The sequence below is a fragment of the Lagopus leucura genome, unplaced genomic scaffold, assembly GCF_019238085.1.
Source record: "Lagopus leucura isolate 7727_CA_CO unplaced genomic scaffold, USGS_WTPT01 Super-Scaffold_100157, whole genome shotgun sequence".
NCBI lineage: Eukaryota > Metazoa > Chordata > Aves > Galliformes > Phasianidae > Lagopus > Lagopus leucura.
Window position 1 is genome coordinate 3,741,917 of NW_024962334.1, and position 14,884 is coordinate 3,756,800.

The 14,884-nt window shown below is 39.4% G+C and overlaps 1 protein-coding gene across 4 annotated transcripts in view; it reads right to left on the bottom strand.

The window, feature by feature from the left end:
- Positions 1-14,884, bottom strand: part of PDE1C (phosphodiesterase 1C) — a 164,015-nt gene that overhangs the window by 74,249 nt on the left and 74,882 nt on the right. The window contains exon 1 of one of the 4 annotated variants that reach the window (XM_042889226.1): positions 13,550-13,626. The exons of the other annotated variants lie outside the window; for them this stretch is intronic. Within the exon in view, the coding sequence (XP_042745160.1) occupies positions 13,550-13,611 (62 nt within the window). The 5' untranslated portion in view covers positions 13,612-13,626. Of the gene's footprint in view, positions 1-13,549; positions 13,627-14,884 lie in introns of those variants that run through there. 4 annotated transcript variants of the gene reach the window in all.

Below are 14,884 nucleotides of genomic sequence, written 5' to 3' on the forward strand. Positions count from 1 at the left end.
AAATTTCCTTGTTGACCTCCAGGTCGTAATGTTCATCCATTTTTCATGTTCGTGGACCCATTTCCATCTGTTACAAAGTATATGAATGTTATTTAGCTTATTAAAAGATAATTAAATGATCATATTAAAAGATACGGTGTAGGCTGTTTATCCCAGCAAGCAAAAAAATAGACAGGATTTCCATCTATCAGCAGGACATTTTTACTTGGCATGGTTTAACAGTCTGAGCATGGAAATATTCTACGTGCTACAACCAGACAGATCATACATAACCAAATGAGTAATAATCCTCAGAATTATTACTCAGATCTCAGTCAGGTAAGTGCCTTTATTGGAATGCCACGCTGAAGATCTCTGTTTGCTTTCCACCCCACATCTGAGCCCATGAAAAATGAAAATTAATCTACGGTGGATTATTTCACCCCCCAGAAGAACCAATACACATTCAAGTCCTTAAATTCCAGCTTCTAAGTATCTCTGAGAATTAGATAGGGTATTTTGACCAGCAGCTTTAGATCAGAGGTTAAAAAAGTGAAGAGTAGAGCTATTTCATTTTGTTTGCTTTCTTTCCTTTTTTAAAGAGTGCTGGCAATTAAAACAAGGTATATTTTTGGGGATGATTTATAACAGCCTTAAACGCCTAGAGACCAATTTGGTAGAGCAGAAGGAGCTGTTAAAATTCCTAAAAATAACCTCCTCATCTAAAAATAACACACTGTGGAAGCAGAATATCTGAAGCCTTTTTAGGGTTGGTAATCAACATGAGCAATAATAAAATGGCCATCATTCTATTTCAGCGTCTGAAAAAAAATTCACTCTGCAGGACCATGAACTGAAAGCAGTTGAATAAGCATTTCCATGCTCCAATGACTTTTGAGTGTTCCACTTACAATATTCAGTAATGTAAATAATCTTGACAGTAAATACCTCTGCGTTCCAATAAACTATATAGCTCAAAGACACAAGGGAACTGAAAAAGAAGCTTCCCCCTATTTCAGGCTTCAAAATGTATACCTTCATGACATTATTTGAAGGAATTGTATGATTTTCAACGCAAACCCAGCACTGAACTTCCTTACTCTTCAAAACAAAGTGAAATGGCAATGAAGTCAGTAACTAGGTAATTACACTAAAATACATTCCCTTGGGAGACGTTACTGAGACTGAAGAACAGTTTGTTTAATTGGAAGCTATTGCTTAGGTAACAATGGTTTTAAAAGAATAAAATGGAAGACCTAAGACTGCCTTTATACACAGCTGAAAGTCCTAAAATTTATTTATTTGCTGCATTTATATAGAATTGAAGATCCTAAAATTTATTTGTATATAAATTACTGAAAGCATATCAGCATCACAGCACTATCTCAGTAAATATGAGAGCAGTTAGCAATATCTTCTTCAAATTTAATCTACTTTTTGCACAACAGTCCCAGATGACATAAGCCACCTGCTTTCCTTGTATATCAAAACGTGACACAAGGCATGGCTTGAGAATATTTTTACTTGTCTCTGTGTTTTTTCTATTAGTGAGACTGAAGAGTTCTTATTAAAATGGGATATCTGTGGAGACGCTCAGAACTGTGGAGATGTGGCACTGAGGCACATGATTGGTGGGCATGGTTAGCATAGATTGATGGTTGGATTTGGTGGCCCTAGAGGTCTTTTCCAACTGTAACGATCCTATAGAATAATTACTCTTCCATATAGTTCTGAATAACTGCCCTGTCAGCTTGGAAGAGCCCCGTCCCTACTTCACAGGACATGCACAGCTTCGCAGAAAGTGGATACACGATACAGAAAAGTCAATCTTTTTGCTGATTTCTTTTGATGTCAGCAAGTAGTGCATGCCCATTCTCCTGTGTCTCTGACTACATTCTCCCAGCAGCACTTCTGCCAAGTGCTAAGTCTTCTGTCCACACTAACACAAATAACATAAAAGGAAAGATACAGACCTAGCTCTACCTGTGTAGACCCAGACCTAGCTGCGTGCTGTCACATGCCACACAGGTCCTTAAAGACAACTTCCAAAGCACTATGCAGGTGAACACTGCAGCAGGAGTGGCTGTATTTCAAACACGTATGCTCAGGAGAACCAGAGTCTCTCCAAGAATAACTGTCTATAGGTATGCAGTGTATTGCATTGCTCAAACACTGCAGCACTCATCCATGTAAGCTCAGCCACTGGTTTCATTAAAAAAAGAGTACAAGTGACTATGAGCTGCCTTATTTTAGCTCAGGGCAGATGTTCTGTTAATTTCAAACAGCCTCATAGATCAGGCACAGCCCGGCCCACCCTGCAGCCACCTCCTGTCCTGCACCATCACGGCAGCAGCTCCGTGCCACAGAGCGACCTGGCCCGGCCCAGTGACAACCACAGTGGTGTGCAACCAGCACTGCCCAGGACACAGAGAGTGTACAGGACCCAGTTACAGCGAATAATTGTGTGCAGCCCTGAGAAAAACACTCTGAGAGCTCACTGAGAATGGCAGCCACAGCCATCAAACCTGGGCAGTGCAGCGTTTCACAAAAGCAAGAATCATAGGGCCACTGAGATTGGAAAAGACCTCCAAGACCTAATCCAACCATCCAGCTATCACCAATATTTCCCCACTACTTCTATCACTTTGTTGCTCTTTCTTCCAATTTTAATTAATATATTTTTAAAATAGTGTTGCTAAAACAAAAAGCCAAAACAACAATATTAACTACTGTTCTGGAAAGCAACTTAGAGTTCTAAATAGTCTCTGGAAGCAACAGATCTCTCCAGCAGTTCTTAGACATGCATTTTTTCCTCTCATCACTCCTACAGGGAAGGTTTTGGGTTGGATATTAGGAAAAGGTTCTTCATGTGAGTGTTGTCAGGCATGGAACAGGTTCCCCAGGACAGTGGTCATGGCACAGAGCTTGCCAGAGTTCAGGAAGTATCTGGACAACACTCAGATATATGGTCTAATTTTTGGGGTAGTCCTTGGAGGAGCCAAGATTTGGATTCAGTGATCCTTATGAGTCCCTTACAACTCGTGATTTCCTGTGATCCTGTGAATTATATTTTACATGTGGCCCAAGACAATTTCTCTTTACTTGCTGTAGCCCAGGCAAGCCAAAACGTTGGACATCAGTGCTGCAGGTCTTTAATTTGATTATTTTATTTTTTTAGGACTTCTGAAACATACGATGGCTGCTCCAAAAATAATATAATCGCCTAAGTTATTATGTTGGCCCACAACATCAGAGGTGCATGCTAGTGGTATGGCAGTAGGGGTTGAGCCTTCCTGCCCAATATTCCATTACATTTTGTTGCCGTGACACAGACAGAAGTAGAGGGGCAGTGCAACAAAATGACATCTGACATGGAAGCGCATTTGAAGCAAAGGTGTGTCACTGAATTCTTCCATGCAGAAAAAATTGCACACAGGGACATAAACTGATGCTTGCTGAACATTTATGGGGACCAAACAGTGAATGCCAGCACAGTGAGGTGGGGGGTGGTGTGTTTCAGCAGTGATGATCATGACAGTAGATCGTCTCTGCTGGTGCAGAAGTTTATGAGATCAGCTTGCAGGCCCTTGTTAAACACCAGCAAAAATACACAGCTAATGGTGGTGACAACACTCAAAAGCAACGTTTTGTAGCTGAGAATTTGCTCTATCAGGTAGTGTTAACGTACGCTTTGGTGTAGTTTCCATGGAAATAAATAGGAGATACTACTTTCAGAGCAGCCTACATTATGACAGTTGAGTCATTCCTGATGGAGGTCACTGAATGAAGAAGAACATACGCATTATTTAGGTTACCGTTACAGGCAATTCTCTTCCCTCAAACACAAGTGATGATCATTCTGCAGACAGACTTTTTTTCTTTTTTTTTTTCCCTCTCCAGTTTAGGATACTTCTGCAACCTGTAACCAAAATTATGACCAGACGGTCATCTTCTATTCAAAATAAATTAATGTAAATGTAAGAGCAAATGAATCAGACTTATATATCTCCAACCACTGTGTTTTAAATGAACAGACAAAAACAATTTCACAGAATAACAGCAACATTCCAGTTCCATTAACAAGTCCTCTGAGAAACTTGTGCATGATAACTCTGATTTAAACTGTGTTTAAAGATGAGAAACTTCTGCTATCATACTGAATTGAAAGCGTGCAAAAACATAAAATAAAACAATAGCCCTTGCTCATTCTTGCCAAGTTTCTGAAATTTGGGGGGAGTTTGAAACATAACAGTCTGTGATCCATCCTCCTTACGGCTAGTACCAGGCAATACACACAAAAATGAGAAGGAGCAAGAACTTCTCAGGTTACTTTTCATGGACAAGTCATGTAGTCTAATAGTCATAAAAAAAAAAAAGAGCTTTGTTTTGAGTACACATTGTTATGCTAAAGTGATAAGTATTGCATGAACTCGATTTATAGATCCTCCATTTAACAAAGATCATTTCACAAAACATGAGACGTCTTACACAGTAAGTAATTTTATCTCAAATGCGCAGGCTTTTAACCTTTCACTGTCTTGCATTCACCTCCAGTAACTAATGAACTCGGGCAGCTTCCATTTTATCTGCCTTTCACTCCGCTTCTCTAGTCTCTTAAGTGAGGAGTTAGTAACCTATCCAGAAGATCACGCTGCATCTCACTGTAGTCCTCTGAGAGAACAAGAGACTCGGGTGTTCCTCTGAAATAGCAGTGCTTATTACAACAGCATCCAGTTCCTGCTAGGGTTGGGGATGGAACCTAAGCCACCAAAACTGTGCTGTCAGTGAGGGCTCACGAGCAAAGCATGGGATACTGAAAGCTTCTAGTACCAAGTTGGGAGCACAGGAGAACTGAGTTAAGGAATGGTAAAGCAAGCGTAGTCAGCAAAAGCCCAAATAAGACCCATGCCTCCTTTAAAAATATTATTTCTAAATATTAAAAGAACACTACTCTTACAATGAGAGGGGAAAAACAAAAAAGGATGGTAGAACAAGTAAAGCGTCTGTTAGAAAAAGGCCAAACAGATACAGAAAATGATACATCATTACTATGTTGCATATAAGAAATAAAATATAGAATATGAAAATATGAAATCATTAAATAATTAAACAATGAGAAACACCAAATTAATGAGATAGATAGAAAAGGGCCTGTTTAGTAAGGTTCTTCATTAGCTCCCACTATATGTAGGATACAGTGAGGCCTTGAGCATTTCCAGGTTCAGAGTTCAAATTGAGTGTGAACACATAGAAAAAAAAATACAAAAATATATTGCATGTAAAACCACAGGTCACTGTTGGTACAGTGCCCATATATAGTCTAGTTAACCACCAGGCCACATCCTTTGTCTTTGTTAGTGCCATCGTTACATCTTCTTAAATTAGGGTCTAATCTGGTAACACTCTGCTTAACACACCTGTACAATACTGCTCATGCATGAAGATGAGAATAAATATAAATGAACAGTTCTGCAATGTCGAATGCTTCTTTCTCTTCGGCTGGAAGAAAAGTCTTATTGTTTTAAAATAAAAAAATATCCTACAATGGTAAAATCAATACTCCTAGGTTGCAGTACACAGAAGCAGATAGCATTTTAAAAGCTGGTAACTGAGTTCAGGTAACGTGGATTTCATAATCTGTCCCTTACATGAAAATTACTCTCAACTCACTAAAGCAGGGCACCATACATCTATCAAAAAAATCATTAGAAATTATTACAGTTTGCCTCTTGCTATGCATCACTAAGACATAACGGCCACGCTGCCGTTATAGATCTTACTCCTAACTATTTCAGTACTTCTACTCTTCAGACAGCATTTTGATTTCAAGCTCCTATTCTGTAAATAACAATTCAGAAGTTGTAACCTCATTTGTGTTCCCTTAAAAAAATAAATTAAAAAGGGTTTATTACTACAACAGATACAATGCTGGTGTGATAGCTACAGGGGATTTCTCCATTTACCCTGGGGAAAGCAGCATGATTCTGGAACGTATACTACCCCATCTACATCTAATGTTCAAAGGGCACACAAGCCCTTTTGTCCTGAGTATACTCCTATCTATATTACAGTATACTGTGTGCATAGCCTGTGGGAGCCTGTACTATTTTGATCTCATAGTTGTAATATATTTAAGAGTATCAGCAAATTACAAAGAAACCACAACCCTGTCCAAGCTCTTCTGAAAAGTCCCCAGCCCTGCCTTGTTTACTGAACTTTTTCTTACTGGGCTGTTACATCTTGGTAAGAAGTGTGAACAATTGTGAGAAAGATTAATTAATCATGCTTTTGTATTTTATTGTATTCTGGTTCACTATGGTTTAGACTTCAGCGGACTGAATAATATCTTTTTAAAATAACAATTATGTTATTTTCAGGAGGGAGAAAACAAACATTAGGAGCAGATGGAGAAGCACTCTCAGATCACAGTGCCCAGCTGACAGCCTGGGTCTTAGCTCCAGTTTCCCAGAAAGGGATGAAGTTGTTGCCATGCTTAGAGCTGGCCTCTTGCGGATTCTCATACCAAGAAACCAAAGGAAATTTTATCTCAGGCTTCAGTCACAGCTTTGAGAGCATATTAGAGCCCATCCCATCAGCCAAGCGTGAAAGCTGTCATATGCATGACCCACACTATCCAACTTCTGCTACTGGTACTGAGTCAGGAAAGAGTTAATTACGTGAAAATAAGTCCAAAAGGGTCTGGTTCAGATTGAGACACAGCTGGGGCGGGATTGATTCTTGCTTGCTTTTGCATCTTTTTCTTCCTAATCGCCCACAACCAAGCGGGATGATTGGAGAAGTAGAAACCCCTCGAGCAAAATAAATACTTCAGAAACAAAACAGTTACATTTGTCAAGGACATTTAGTAATGGCTCATTTTGTTTGTAACACTCCCCATTACCCTTTATGTAGGCAAAGCTTCTGAGCCTTACTAATTAATTCTGCAACCACAACAGCATGCCAAAGGGTCTGCATATGAAAGAGTGAGTCTATCCTAACCAGCTGGATTGGAAGAGAAGTAGCTACACAAATGAGGCCCTGAAGTAACACTGAAGAGGGAAAAAACTAAGTATGTATTCTACACACACTATCAAACAGCCTACTTCTCCAGGGTAACTAGCCTACTTTCTACTACTATGTTATCATTGTAAGGGAATGTATGTCCAATTTTGTGACCAATATAAAAACAACAGTAAAGATCAGTCCTATAATAGCTATATGATAGCTATATGATTCAAAACAGCAAAACAGCATTTAATTGGTCAGCCTTTGGGAAGAACGTCCCTTTGATACATCTAGCCGTATGTTCAGGCACCATGAATAGGGAATGGCAAACAACCAAAAAGTTCTTACAGGAGATATCCTGCAAGATCTGTATAAGTCAGTATGGACAAAAGTATTACGTTAGTGCTGTTCCAGCACCTCACCACTCTCACAGTAAGAATTTGCCCCGACATCCAACCTAAATCTTCCCTCCCTCAACTTCAAGCCATTTCCCCTTGTCCTGCAGTTATCTACCCTTTCAAAGAGTTGATTCCCCTCCCCTCTGTAAGCTCCCTTTAGGTACTGCAGGCTGCAATAAGGTCACCCCGCAGCCTTCTTTTCTCCAGGCTGAACAAGCCCAGCTCCCTCAGCCTGTCTTCGTAGGGGAGCTGCTCCAGTCCCCTGATCATCCTAGTGGCCCTCCTCTGGACCCTCTCTCACAGCTCCCTGTCTTTCTTATACTGGGGGCTCCAGACCTGGACACAGCACTGCAGATGGGGCCTCACAAGAGCAGAGTAGAGGGGGACGATCACCTCCCTGTCCCTGCTGGCCACCCCTCTTCTGATGGAGCCCAGGATACCATTTGCTTTTCAAGCTGCAATGGCACGCTGCTGGCTCGTGTTAAATTTTTCATCTATCAAGACCCTCAGGTCCTTCTCTGCAGGGCTGCTCTCAAGGACCGCTCCTTCCAGTCCATATGGATGTCTTTGCTCAAGTTTCCTCAATTAGAAAAGATAGGAGCAATATAAAAGAATCCAAGATGTATTTTCTATAGTAAACTGAACAAACCAATATTTTCCCTAAGTGATGTTTTCTTTGTTTTTCTCTAGTAAATTTCTGGAGGCAGAAATTAGGCAAAAATAACGCACTTTCCTAACCTCCCAGCTCATGCCTACCTCTCACAAAACTCTCCTGCTGAGCGGCTTGGTTGAATACACTTCTGCAGGTTTATAACTGATGCTTTGAAGTTCATTAAACAGAAAAAAAAACAGCCCCTTATGCCAGGCCCAAATTTAAACACTGCTACAGTGTTGTTGCATTATTGCCTCTTCATTGCATAGAACAGAGATCCTTATCGTTCTGGCACAACTAGTGCTGCAATATTAATGTGCATTTAATGTGCTGCTCAAAGGCACTGAGACACTTGTGAAAGAACTGCGTAAGTTTATATAGACAATAATATTTAAGTGAACACATCTAATTGAGGTTCTCAAATCCTTGAGTTAAGCAAGTTATTTTTCCAAAGTATCAGCACTTACTACAAGTTTTTAAGTTCACTGAGAACACCCAAATCCTGGTTTAAAGAGAAAAAAAAGTTTATCTTCTAATGTTCAAGGTATTTTATCTGTCTAATTCCCCAGCTTCTCATGCAACAAATCCAAGCAGCTCATCCCGTCAAGAATTATCTCAAACACTCTGCTCCTTTGCAGGCCATAAAAAGCATCTTGACTACATATCACAATTTCTAAATTCATTTCTGAGGAAGTGTATCTCTAGTATATGCCACAATAAAGTTATGAGCTGTTTATGTATCTCCAAACACTCGATAACCTATTTAAAAAGTAAACTGGTGGTAACTCGATACTCTAAGAAAAATTATTCTATCATACTAAATTAAATTGAAATGCAGCCCAAAGTGTAATTGCTACGTTTAATATTTAAAATCATTGACTTTATGGCAATATATCATACTGAAAACTGCAAACGAGCTCATTAGCTGAATTTTTGCATTTTCTATGAGCAATAACAATTAATATAATTACTAATAATATAATTATTTCCCTCGAACAACCCTGTTTAAAATGTAGTGCACATTTGATCATAATGAAAAGAATAGAAATTTCCATTTCACACCAGAGCTAGCATTTCATATAAGATCATTAAGCTTATTCCTTGAAGCCTATAGTAGTAATTCATGGTCCTCGCTCTGAAGAGGGGCCTTTGAGTAAGAGACAATTTCACACTGCGTACGCACAGATGTCTAACTGCACAGCCAGACATTCAGCAGAGAGAGCAGAAAGGGGCACAGCACCACAGGCTGGAAGGGATGTTAGTGTGGGACTGCTGCCCTTTGCCCATTGCCTCTTCCTCCTCTCCCTCAGTAAATTTTTTCCATACATTCAGACTCACAAATTCAGTCAAGATTCACACAGTGAGCAGAGTTTCAGTCCATTCCACAGCACGTGGGATGACTTAAATCAATTTCATGATCCAACTGCCTTCTTAGATGTCCATTTCAAATTAGCATTCAGAAGGAAAGCACAGCTGGACTTCAGCAGAGCTGGTTGGGACTTCATTTCTAGGAAGGTGCAAGGTAGCAGAAATGTCCTTTGATAAATGTATAAAAAAAATAAGTGAAGTAAAATACTGACTTCATTAGATATGCATACCTGAGAATTAATTACTTGAAGAAGCTATCGAGCAAATAGACCGAGAGTGTCAGGCGCCTTCTGTATCCAGAAAAGGCATAAAATGAGTAATTGTGAATAATATTGTTCCTCTGGTGAATTAAACAATAAGGTCTATTAGTGTGCCCAGTCTGTTCCTGAATTTCTCAGGAGAGACTTAGCTTCATTAATTCAAGAAGGAAGATCACTCCTATTGCCCGCAGAAATACATACAAGTGCACAGCAAGAAAATTCATGACGCTTACAATTCTATATGAGCAGCAAAGCAGCAGGAAAGCGACCGTTTCAAGTGCAAGCAGCAAATTCAACAGCCATCACCAGTAAAAGCATCACAATTTCAAATCTGAAATGGATCAACAAGTCAATTCCCTTGCCACTGGAGATATCTATATCATATTATCACTTCTAAAATCAGACCAACATGCATCTCGGTCTCAGGTGAATAGCTTTCCTCCCACAAATCCCATCAAAGCACTCTTCCAGAACATCACTGATGTGATGTGATTTCTTATCTAAATTTATTCATGACCATTTTATATGCACTATTCTTATTCCAACTCAAAGAAAACTTTACAGCACCAATAGCTAAGCACTGGATCAGTTGAGGAATGCCCATTTTCAGGGACTTTCAAAGCCCCACAGCACACGATCCTAAGCAGGTTAGTTGAACTCCAAAGCGAGTTAGACCAGCATTCAGTCAGCTGAGCTGACCCTGGAGGTGCCTTCCAACCCAACTGCTTTATTCTTAGATGATGATCTGTTGGTTTTTTGTTTAATCAGATCTGTGCAGAAACTGATGCCTTTCGGATGGTAGTTTGTTAGAACAGATTTTGTAGCATACCCAAAATTAAATCATTAAGAGTATCATCCAAATGCCATTCCCTCCTAAAGGCAGACAGGCACGGGACATCAATCACCTCACTAGGAACTTGTTCCAGAGTCTAACTACCCTGTCAGTAAGAACTTTTTCTTAACATCCATCTAAATCTCCCCTCATGCAGCTCTGAGCCGTTCCCACGTCCTGTCACTAGGTACCTGGGAGGAAAGATGACGACCTCCTTAGGAAGTTGCACTTAGCAATATTTTATCCCTGTCTCAGTAACATCAGGGCAAACACAGATTTGCCCCAAGGGAGGAGTCATCACTCCACCAAGCAATTCCTGTGGGCTTACAGAGCAGCTGTTTAGGGAAGGTGACTGAAGGAGGTGAGGTGGTCACAGTAGGTCATACTAAGAGCCACTTATCCAAGGAAATGGGGGTAGGACAGAGAGCCCTGCAAGCTTAACACTGGGCGCATCATAATAAATACAAAAAGAAGAGATGGAACTCACACCGTGCTAATTAGGCCACAGTCTTACAATGAATTAATTGATCTCCAACTACTGGAATACCTTAACAGTAAAAAATCTGAAGCAAAGCAGGTCCACCTTCTCAGTGCCCTGCATTACCAGAGCACCCAGCTCATTCAGAAGCACGCCCACATTTTCCCTAGTCTTCATTTTGCCTTTGATATGCTTGAAGAAGCCTTTCTTATTGTTCTTATCTCCCTCGCCCGGTTTAATTCTAAGTGGGCCTTAGCCTTCCTCATCTCATCCCTGCATGCTCTGACAATATTCCTATGCTCCTCCCAAGTGGCCAGTCCCTTTTCCATGCTCTGTAGATCATCTCTTCCACTTGAACTTTTCCATTAGCTCCTTGCTCATCCACATGTGTCTCCTGCCATCTTGCCTGATTTCTTACTCTCAGGAATGCACCTGCCTTGCACTTAGAAGTGGTGCTTGGACATACATCTCACCTCTGCTCTCTCTTTCCCAGAGGTAATGCTTACAGCCCACCCTACATAACTGTGTTTGGCTGCAAATGATTATTCTGCCTTCAGCACCAGAAACACATCTGCTAGCTCAATTTACCAGTTTATCTTGGTACTATCTTAGCCTAGCACAAATTATTTCTCTGGATCTTAAGAAAAAGACTGCAGATGCAATGTAACAGTCAGCCAAACTGTTCTAACTCTGTAACTGCTCATCACTAATCAAAACTTTGTTGCAACTCTTGTGCAGCATAATTGCACGTTTCAGCTACAGCACTTAAAGATACTACACCACTGAAGACAATAATTATGCTTTAGAAAAAGCATTCTTTTAGTAATTCAGATCAACAAAAAATACCACATCTAAGGGCCTAGTTGCATTGTTTTAAAAACAATTACTATGATTTCATAGAAAACAAAAGGAGTTTTTTTTTTTTAAATGATCCATTACAGCTGATATTGATTGCTTAATGTAAATGAGCACATCGTTATGGTTATATTAATATCAGATTTTTTTTCCTAAACCTGACATTTTGTCTAAATACCGAAAACAGTTTGGTGAAAAGGATTTTTACTTACTATGTACAGGTGGTCTTCAGATCAAGAAAGCACTTGAAACTGGTTTGTTACTAACTTTGGCAAATGGGATTGGGGGGGACCAGTAAATCTGCCTATCATCAGTGAAGATGACAGTTAAGAAAAAAATAGTTGGTTTTAGGCCAGGAAACTACGCGCCAGTATTGCTCTCAGTTTAGTTCTCACCCAAACAGGCTATGAACTGTGAGTTTTCATTTACTGTTTGGGTTGGCAACATCAGGAATTGGAAAGTCTAGAAGTTGATTCAAAGATGGAATGAGCATTGCTGATTCTGGTGGAGCCAAGATTCAGTCAGATGATGCCTGAGACTCGGGGGCTGGGAACATTGATAGGAATTGGTGGTAACTTTCAAGTTGATCTAACAATGGAAACATTTTATGTTCCAGAGCACAAGAAAAAAATGTCAACAAGGTCCATACAATTTTTGGTAGAGAATAAAACTTCTTATCTGCCTAAACACAATCACATGAAAAGAAATTCTGAACTGAAACAGATGTGTGCCTATTTGAGGCAGAAAAGAGTTAAAAGTATTTGTGCCTCCAGCTTTTTTAACACTGATGTTATCCACAGACACAGCACAAATTAGAACAATTCTGCCACAAGCAACAAGCTTAAGATGGCAACTACAAAACTCCATTAAGTTATTTTGCCTTGAAAAAAGCCCTACAAAAATGCATTACCCAGAGGAATTACAAGCCCTGTGTACTTGGCTTGCACATATTTTCTTTTACCCAAGCCGTTCAATAGCTTTCATTACTGCTACGTATGAGTTGGCTCACCACTACATGAGTGCCTCAAACATGATGATCTTTTTTGGTATTTTAAACATATTTTAAATTTTTATATTAAAATATTTATAAATTATATTAAATTATATAACATATAATAATTATATTTTATATAAATTATATATTATACAATAATTATAAATATAAAATACTTTATATTTTAAATATAAGATTTTAAATATAAAGAGCTGGGATACCAGGCCAGGCTGACTGCCTTGGTTTCCAGAAAAGAGGAAAAATCTAGACGAAACAAAAATTGAATAGAGTTATCATCACTCCAGAGCTTATTATTAGGCTGACCATACTTTCCAACTATTGGATTTCAGAACATGCACACATGCACACCTCTTACATACCTACTTCTAAATGGTCTAGAGTTGTCAGTTGCGAATTTGAGTTTATTTGAACACAAAATTGCCTACCTACAGTTCCACGCTGTTTTTGTAATGCCTTGCTTTGTTATTTCACGCTAAGCAGCATTCAAAACACCTCTATGATATGTCCCTGATAGGCTTACTTTATCCTGCTTTAAATGACAAAACACAACTCTACTGACAAAATCCTGTCCTGATACTCGTAAGATATCCTTATGTCCCTGGTTAGACAAAGCAATAGGATGCTCAGAAAGAAATTTCCTTGTGAAGTTGAGCACATGCTAAAGCACTGAGAGAAAAATACATTAGCAGAGTAATGGCAAAGAGTACCTCCATGGGCAATGAAATCTCATGTGCCTGCGGGACAGAGGAAATCCGCTCTTAATCTCCATGTTTGTCTGTCGTGGTCTTTGAGGATTGACCCTGTAGAATAAAATTAAAAACTGGGACAGATAAACTCCTGTCTGATTTTCCTATCACATGGTCCCCTTATCCACCATATTATCATTGCAGAGGGAAGATTATTTCAAACTACATACTTAGGGTATCTACACAAACACTCTATGTCCTTTACAAGGCCTAGGAAACACATATTGTCAATCTTTCACTACATAAAAGTTTCCGTACGATGAAAAATTTGCTCGCAAGATCTTTGCTTCTTGTTTCCCAGCACACTCTTGCTCTTCAGCCTCTTCCACAGAGAATTCCACTTGTGTTTTCTGAAATCACTTTTTAGCTTCATTTTTGCCTTCACTGTCAGTAGTTCACACCAAACCATTTTAGCTGGCTTTGCTGCACTTCAGGGAATAGCAATCAGAAATCTGTGGAAGGTTACGCTCTTTAGAGAACAAGTAAGAAGGTGGTACATGCCAAGTTGAAAAAAAAAAAAACATATTTGAAACAATGGTTTAAACTGTAATAATACCACGGCCTGTCCTCATACAAAAATTACCATAATATAGCCAACAATTTCTGATTGACGTTGACATAGAAATGACCACACAATGTGGTCATTGGAAACCAGGAAAGTCTTACATTACACTCACTTCTGCAATGGCACTAAGATGTAACACCTCCCCATTTCTAAGACTGTGCCTACCCTGCCTCTTCAAAACAAGTTCACCACAAAAACTTTGTTTTGTCTGTGTACTGTGCTTCCTGAAGTTTGCTATGCTAACAAGGAAAGGGATTTATGCTACAGGTTAGACTATGCGCAGAGGTGACTGCCGCATCAGTGTCTAGCAGTTAACTCTTCACAAAACATCTGATGGCACCCCAAGAAAATGGTAATAGGGCCTTCACACATTCCCCAGTCCACAAACAAATATGCTAAATATGGATTAAACTTCTTTTTTTCCCCAAACTTAATTTACAAATTTAAAACTTTGCGGAGTGGAAATGACTGACAGATGTAAAGAGAGACTCTGAAGAGTTACCGTGTAATTCCTGAAAACAGTTGAGGAAGATGGAAGTATGGAAGGCGTACATCCTCATTCAAAACTGAAATCAACAGTGGGGTTTTCCTTTATTTAAAAAGTATGTTCAAGGACTCTCTGAAAACTTCCATATGAAAGCTTTATTCCTTCTAAGAATGCCACTCACATTTCAAAAAATCCCACTGCATAAAAAAAAAATATACGATCTCAGTCAAAAAGGGATTAGGAT